The 8,649-nt window shown below is 43.1% G+C and overlaps 1 protein-coding gene across 1 annotated transcript; it reads left to right on the top strand.

Moving 5' to 3' along the window:
• On the top strand, positions 1-1,694 carry LOC127319103 (disease resistance protein RGA2-like). The gene has a single exon (XM_051349304.2). The coding sequence runs from the start codon at positions 115-117 to the stop codon at positions 1,600-1,602; it is 1,488 nt and encodes a 495-aa protein (XP_051205264.1). The 5' UTR covers positions 1-114; the 3' UTR covers positions 1,603-1,694.
• Positions 1,695-8,649: the final 6,955 nt, after the last annotated feature.

Raw genomic sequence — 8,649 nt, 5'->3', positions numbered from 1 at the left:
ACATAACACATGACTTTGTAAGCTTTCAGCAGACAGTTCAATGTCGTCTAATCAACAGCCAAACTTCTTCAAGCTGAGAGCACCATCTTGCTAGTGAGCACGTTCCTGGTGCCAATGGAGGCTCTTATCTCTGCAGTTCTTGGTGATATTATCAGCAGAGCCATATCAATCATGGTGGAGAAGTCCTGCCGGCAGACGACCGCTGAGGAGGATCTGCAGAGGCTGCACCAACTACTTATGAGGATATCTACAGTCGTCGAGGAGGCTGAGGGGCGGTGCATCTCAAACCAAGGGATGATCCGTCAGATTAGCATCATGATAAAGCAAATGTTCAGAGGGTACTACCTTCTCGACTCTTTCAAGTGCATACAGAAGAAGACCAATGATGAGGAGGTGAGTCGCTCCTCATTTGCTCCATCCAAATTTAATCCTGCTAAGCGCTTTCGCCTCCTTTCTAGTAGCCCTCAAATTGAGAGCATAGTAATTGGTAGAGACAACAGTAAGGATTTGAAGCAAATTATTCTTGTCCTAGAGAATATGGTTACTGATATGAAGGAGTTTGCTATATTTCTGATGAGCTACCCTCGGATGTACCGCCAACCTTATGGTGCATATTTATATTTAGACAAGTATATGTTTGGTCGGCAAATGGAGAGGGAACAAGCCATTAGCTTCTTGCTACAAGCTGAGCCTCTAGGAGGTGAAAATTTGGGTGTCCTACCAATTGTTGGTCCTGGACTAATTGGGAAGAGCACTCTTGTGGAACATGTCTGCGACGATGAGCGTGTGCGCAATCACTTCTCCTTGATCTTGCGGTACGAAGGAAATGACCTTAAGAGTGAAACAGAAACAACTTTTAGAGATCATTGTGTGATCAAACATCAAAATAGTGCTTCCGGTGAAGAAAGGTCGTTGGTTGTCATCGAGTTGTTAGGGGACGTGGACGAAGGGGCGTGGAAGAGATTGTTGCAGACTTATGAAAGATGCATGGCATATGGGAGTAAAATCATAATCACTAGCCGTTCAGAAAACATGGCTAGTGTTGGAACAACAGAAGCCATCATGCTAAGATGTTTGTCTAAAGAAGCTTACTGGTATTTCCTCAAGATGCTTTTGTTTGGTAGCACGGATCCGGAGGAGCACCCGAAGTTAACATCCATAGCCATGGAGCTAGCCCTTGAGATGTGTGGATCTTTTATATTTGCATCTAGTGTTGCCACCTTACTTAGAGCAAATACAAGTGTTCGGTTCTGGTGCAGGGTTCTCAGAATGCTTAGGGAATTCAGGCAGAAGAATAACTTCGTGCCCGGTGAATATAATGAGGATCGTATGTCTCGGTACGCTTGGAGAATTGCTGAAACACAACGAGGTTCCGATGATCATAAGGTATTTCTGTTACATCATATCCACCAAAAAGGGCCTGCTGCTCACGACGAACTTCCAAGGATAACGACGGTGGATCTTATATTCAGGACCTGGAGCGCTATCCCACAGGGAAAATTTGAAGTCTTGCGCTGGAGATCCCTCATACCACCGTACTATAGCTACGTGTGTTCTTGTGAGTTTGTGCAGCACAAAGAACACCTGGCCATAGAGCTGTAGAGGTTTTTGGTCCGAGTTGGTCCAGTTGTAATAGATCCATGGATCTTGTATATTGTAACTGTCATTCAGTCAGTCAATGGATCACTAGTCAACGACTTTGTTTGTAATCACTTGGATACCACTCATCTCAAAGCTAGATGAGCTTTCTCCGTAATATTAATTGAATGAACACCTATTTGATTAGTCAAGTACAGTACAATTCAATGAGCTTTCGTGGTTTTTGAAATGTGGAAGAAAAGCTGTCATACAGTACCTTTATCCTTGGGTTCCTTATCCTATGTGTGTTTGATACGTCCTGATGGCATAGGAATTAACAACATAAAGATCCACATAATCATAACACAACCAAAGGCAACATGTAAGAACAAAAAATGCTATACTGTTAAGTCATGATAAAGTATTATTAAAATTTGACAAGAAACTAACAGATCGAGCTGCGAACACGACAATGAATAATCAACGAAAAGCATGGGTGATCATTTGTTGTAATAGCAGATGCAAAAAATATACTAGGAAGTTTAAGAGTGGCGGCACGCCGCGTCCATGGGTGGATATTGTTGTTTGCATAAGTTTTATAGTTGTACAATTAACTAGTACTGGATGTAGATTGTAGGGAGAAAATACTCCTAGTTCAGAGAAATAAGCATGGCTGATCATTTTGGGAATATATTTGCACAGAGAAATATAATTTATCAGGCTAAGTTGTGTCGCCATGCTCTTTCACTAAGTAATGCTGTCGTTGCAGTAAGGATGTGTTTATTTTGTTGCCGGGGTAGTGGCCATTCAACGAACGAAAGCTGAAGTGTTAGTCTCTGATAAAAAAAAACATCGAAGATATAACAGAAGGTAGATTACAGAAAAGTCTAGCTTAAACAGGGTATAGCAGAATAGTCTAGCTTAAACAGGGTATAACAGAAGGTAGATTACAGCTAATTTACTACAGGGTATAACCGAATATATACTGCAGAACTCACAGAAATATGAGGGTCTAATATATACAATTTATCATACAGATTCCCTCGAATCAAATGTCCATTATGAGGATATACAACCTGAACTGCACATATTTACTACCTTCAGTGCAAGGAGAAGAGTAATAGTCTCCAAACTATGCTGAAATCAATGTAACTGAAATGTCAAAAAGATACATATGAGATCAGGAGGATAATTATAGATTCAAAGAATCTTCATGCACATGCCAGTTCCGAAAATCAAATATTATCAACTGTGACACATATGGCTTATTTCCTGAGGAAGTTGAAAGTAGATGGAACGACCATTTTATATCTAAACAAATTAATTAATGTCTAACAGATTTGCCAGATCTTTGTACAAACAACTCACCACAACCCTCAACTTCAATATTGGAAAGCATTGCACTAAAAAAAACTCAACCATGAGTGTACGCACATATCCTATACAGTATACATATAACTGGCATATATTAGATGAACCAGATATAGTAATTTTTCAGTAGAAACACGTTTGCAGTACAGAAAAATTAAAGTTGGTAGTCATCAGGTCTATCTTCCACAGATTTCCTGTACACACAACTTGTCTAGTTCCTAACTGCAAATGATAACAGGGTGTCACCCCGATGCCACATCTGCCAAGACAACACCTCTGCTGCACGAGAATGCAAATGCCAATTCCAGCTCATGAATTCCCGCAAGACAATCTGATACTGATATGTTTCCCATAAAGGATATCAGCTCATGAATTCAGAGATTAAAAGCTAATTCCAGAAGAATAGCCAGCGCTCAGGGATCTGGTCATTAACTAACACTACTACTTTGTAGGTTTGCACAAATAGTCTAACAAACAGAAGCACGGGATCATAAATTAGATGATTATGTTCTCATGTGCTCCATACTTTGATGGAACCGCACTAAGGTCCTAAGTTAGTTCCACAACTTCGGATCATGCGACCTTGGTAGCTCATCTTCATGTTGTTGTCGGATGATAAAGAGTGCTAGCGAAGGTTCAGGTCAAGATCATCAATGCTCTTCAGGTGAACAGACTAAAGTACCCAGGAAATATCATATAACAAACTAACGGAAGCTTAAATGGGCACAAACTGCATTGTTCATTTATAGCAAAATAGTACTGCGAATGGTAGTTAATAGAAATTATGTAGCAACGAAAATGGCATGTTAATTAGCAACTGAATCCAGATGGCCAAGAAAATACTCCTATTTGAGAAACATGGATGTAGATCGTAGGGAGAAAACAAAAAAGGAACTGCAGCTACAAAATACTCCTAGTTCAGTTGAGAAAAAAATTAAGCTTAGGCATATCATTAAGTATCCCTTTATATGAATGTCATGCAAAAAAACAATACCCTAACCGCAGGAAGAAATCAATATATTTATCAATTCACATATAGTACAGCTGAATAAAGTTTCGTATAGGCTATATATTCCATAATCACTTCTCAAAAGAATTGTGCCTGAGGGTAAAAAGTAGCTTGGAACATACGGTGAGTATTGATGCAGTGACACGTCCCAACAGGTACCTACATTCGTACAAACTTATATTTGTTTAACAAACTTTGTAGATCCTCGAAGTATTTGCATTGTCAACCAAACACGCCTGGGCTGATCAATCCAAAGAAAATAAGATATTCAGAGGACCAACCCTGGCATGCATCAGAACTCTGGTTTAAGCATGCTAGAGTAAGAACGTCTCCAACAATCATCCAAACCAGTCACATGAGATGAACACCACAGAGGTATATGTCGCTGTTGATTGAACCATGGCGTGCCTACGCCTGCCACTAACAAAAATAGCTGAACAAAAGTCATGGAACAAAAAATAACTTGAGGTAAAAACCAAAATACCACATCGAAGAACAGGGAAAAGAGCAGCAAACCTCCAAAGGAAGACACTTTGATTACCTTATCTGCTGACGGTGATGCCACATGAACGCTGTCACCAGAAACTGAAGAAAGCGAGAAGCAGCTGTTGTATGCCGACCGCTGGCCTTGCCTCGAGCGCCCACGAAAACCAAGATGCTACGGAGGCGGTGGTCATGAAAATTCTCCCTTGAGCGTGACATCGCCTTGGGTGCTCTCCTTCTCGATTCCGTCGAGCACGCAGAGCCGCCGAGGCCCATCATCGCGAACAGCTCGCCTTCCAGAAGGATCCGGGGCAGTGCTAGGAGGTCGGGGCCGTCGGGCCGCACATTACCGCGAACAGCTCGCCCTCCAGCGGCATCCGAACGGCGCTGGGTGGTCCGGACGGCGCCTCGGAGTATCCAGGCAGCGCTGCAGCTCCGGAGATCGGCACGGGGCCGGAAGGGCGCGAGTATACACCATGGCGGCCGGGAGAGAGAGGAGCCAGGTGGAGGTAGAGGTGGAGATCAACCAAAGAGGTCGGAGGAGGCGTTCAATAATTGGTGGAGAGAGAGGAGCTATGGAGAGAGACAGTGGCGGCGGTGCTTCCCATGGTGACGGCGGCTCCGACGCCGGCAGGCGGTGGTGCGGGTGGCAAACCAAGAAGGGGAACTAATCCTGGTCATCGGGCCGGCTTATTTCGGACTCAAGGCACGGGCCCAAACCATGACACACGGCATGGGCTTATCGGGCCGTGCTAGGGATGAAGCTTGCAGCGGGCCGGACTTTTTTCAGCTTCCACGCACACGGACACGGGCTGGCCCAGGCATTGAATGAAATAGCACCATGAAGGGGGCAAACCCTATACACCGACCAGGTCGGCGCGTACCGCGCGCCGCACACCCCGCGCACGGTACGGGCCGGCCCAGTTAGGTGCGGGCTGCCTCCTTTTTCGATTTTTCTTTTCTTTTTTGTTTCTTATTTTCTGTTTCTTTTTTTCCTGTTTTATTTTTTCTGTTTTCTGTTTTCGTTTTTCTTTCGTTTTTTCTGTTTCCTTTTTTTTACTTTTATTTTTCAGATTCGAAAAATAGAAATATTTTTAAAAAATAAATTAAAAAATGTTCAAATATAAAAACCGTTCAAAATCTGAAAACCGTTCAAATTTAAAAATCGTTCAATAATGAAAATTGTTCAAACATGAACAATGTTCAAATTTTAAAATCGTTCAAACTTGAAAATTGTTCAAACATGAAAAATGTTCAAATTTAAAAACCGTTCAAATTAAAAAACCGTTCAAACATGAAAATTGTTCAAATTTTGAAAATATAATTTTTTGAAAAATATTCAAAATATAAAATCGTTCAAATTTTAAAACTGTTGAATTTAAAAATGTTCATATTTTGAAAAAAATCTTGAAAAATAATTTCATAAAAAATGTTAGATTTTGAAAAAAAAATATCAATAACAGAAAAAAAAACAGAAGAAAGAGAAGAAGAAAAAAAGAAAAAAAACGTACCTGAGCTAATGGGCCGCGGCCCAAACTACCGACCTGGTCGCTGGGGTGTGCGGCACCCCGCACGCGCCGACCAGGTCGGCGTATAGCAGTCCCCCATGAAGGGGTGGTCCTATTTCACACCTCACGCGTCGCAAAGCCTGATGACGCCCACATAGAGAGCACCACGGGCCAGGCCTAAGAACAACAGGATGTGGTCATCTTTCTCCCCTTCTTCCTCCAACCAACCACACGACCAGCTCCTTAATTCCCCCACCTCCATCATCGGTTAGGCAACCTGTCGCCACCAGTCGCGGCTGGCACCGCTCCCGTGCTGCCTCGCCGCTCGCGCCCTCCCGTTAACCTCCCTATCCTCCTGTTTCCAACACGAGCGATCCCCCACCCCCGCCCCGCAGCCCAAACCTTAAGATTTTGTCATCGGTCAGCACCCCGCACCCACCCGCACCACACTCGACCATAAACCTAAGTTTTCTCCCTCACCCTCGTCGGTGATGTCGCGGCTAGCTATGTCGTCCCCTCCTCTGGTGATGGCTTGGCCCTATTCTTCCTCAAGGTCACCTACCCTCTTCTTCTGACGCCATCTTCTTCGTCCCTGATCATCCTCTACCTTCTGAAGACCACATGTATCTAATGTTCTTGGGAATCGTGGAATAGGGATTGTCACCATGAAGTTAGGAACGCTGGTACCGCTACATGTGAGTCGCTTGAGTCATCCTGCTCGCGACGCGAAACCATCGAGTCCATCCCCAATCAATCGCCTTTGTCCCCTCTAGCTCTCTCCCTCTCCCCTTGTATCTCTCCCCAGCTTCGCCCGCTCACCTCCTCGCCCCCCAATGCCCTGCCTCGCCATGGACAGCATAACTCCTTGCCTCTGGTCGTGCTTCAGCGGGATTTCAGACCGTCGGGCCAGGCACATAAAGCACTCGTGTCGTGCTTTTTCCAACTCAGGGCACGTGGGCTGGCTTAGCCTGACACTAAAGGAATCTGGGCCGCATTGGGTCGTGTCATGATGGGTCGTGCCTTTCACTATGCATGCTCGCGAGCCTTGTCTGGCCGTCCCGATGGCCAGGATTATAGGGAATCAACCACCGATTTGTCAATGGTGAGCCAGGTGACAATGGCCACTTTGTCCAGAATCTTCATATAGGAAATGTTTTTCTCCATCACCTAGATGGGCCCAATCCTCAGTTGGCCTCTTACTTTATCGAAGGAAGGAACTATTGCTTGGGACTCTTCCTTCAAGCTAGCTATTGATTCTATTAATAGCATCTCATTGTCTGCTTCTTGGTCCAATTTTCTGACCTCTAAGTTAATGTGCCATGATGATTCTAAGTGGGCTAGATCAATGTTCATATAAAAAATTTGGGAAATCATTGCCTCTGATTATGAGGAAGATTTCAGGTAGTTCGCTTTGCCAACAAGGTGTCCTTCCAAGAGTGCTCCTCAATGTAGTCTTGCTCTAGCTTAATTGTGAAGAAATTGCAAAAGGTTGTTCCTCTCCTCGGGCTCCAAGGAGATTTACTGCTCTAGATATTCCTCCTTCCACTTTTGTTGTCTATCTCTTAAAGAGGGGGAAGAAGCCCCCTAGTTGTTTCGTAATGAGAAGCACTGAGAGAATTTTAGCTCCATCCAAGGGTCTTAAGATCAAAACTTGTTTTTGATAATAAAAAAATTGCATGGCATGTGTTGATCCTACTCCCTAGATAAAGAAAAAGGTGGTGCCTAAAATCTAAAACAAGTTTGGTATAGTAACTGTCATTTATTCTTGTTTTTCCTCTGTTGAATGGCTTCAAATTTTTGTTGCCAAGATTTGCCAAGAGGGTCCCTCCTTTTTACCCAATGATTAGACAGTGTTGGAAAAATACAAAACTGAAATATTCAAGGTTTGAATGATAAGGATGAGTGGAAAATACTAAACTAGGGAGAGTGGGTGGCACATTATTTTATTTCAAGAAACCAAATGAGAACACATTGATATTGTTTTCAACATAAAATTTTGTCCCTGAAACTTTGATGTGTTTGATTATCAACCCTCACTTGGCCGATTTAGGGGTATCTTTACAGTTTGGGATAGTTCTGTTTTCTCGGGTCATTGTGTTTTCAACAAAAAATATGCTCTTTATGTGGAGATGCAATCCACCAAATCTCACATCTGCTGGGCTCTAACGAATGTTTATGCTCCCTGTCAGCAAATGCCACAACTTCAGTTTCTTTCCTGGTATAGTAATATTCAAGTCCCAGGATGTTGTCTGCCTAATTGTTAGAGATTTCAATTTAGTAAGATATCCCTCTAATAGGAATAAATCCAGGAGGAAATCTAAATGAGACATTGCTCTTCAATGATGTTATCAGTCAATTAGGTCTCATTGAAATTCCTTTAAAAGGTAGAAAAAATACCTGGAGTAACATGCAAGACACTCCCCTACTTCAGATGTGAAATTGGTTATTTTCTTCCTTTTCTTGGACCAATTCTTTCCCCAACACTTCAGCATACTCTTTGGCAATGACAACTTCGGACCATGTGCCCTGTGCCCTGGTGACTGGTGTTATGTCAATGACTTGCATACTACAACATGCAGTGGTATCCTGGGTCACCGCACTATCCTACATGTGGGTCCTCTTTAACTCAATGCTCGCTTCACTTTGAAGTGGGTCTCGCTTTTTTCACGTCGACGAATTCACATCAGCTCCTAGAAATCA

This window comes from Lolium perenne, chromosome 1 (genome assembly GCF_019359855.2).
Source record: "Lolium perenne isolate Kyuss_39 chromosome 1, Kyuss_2.0, whole genome shotgun sequence".
NCBI classification, from domain to species: Eukaryota; Viridiplantae; Streptophyta; class Magnoliopsida; order Poales; family Poaceae; genus Lolium; species Lolium perenne.
This window is presented reverse-complemented; position numbering and strand designations above follow the sequence as displayed.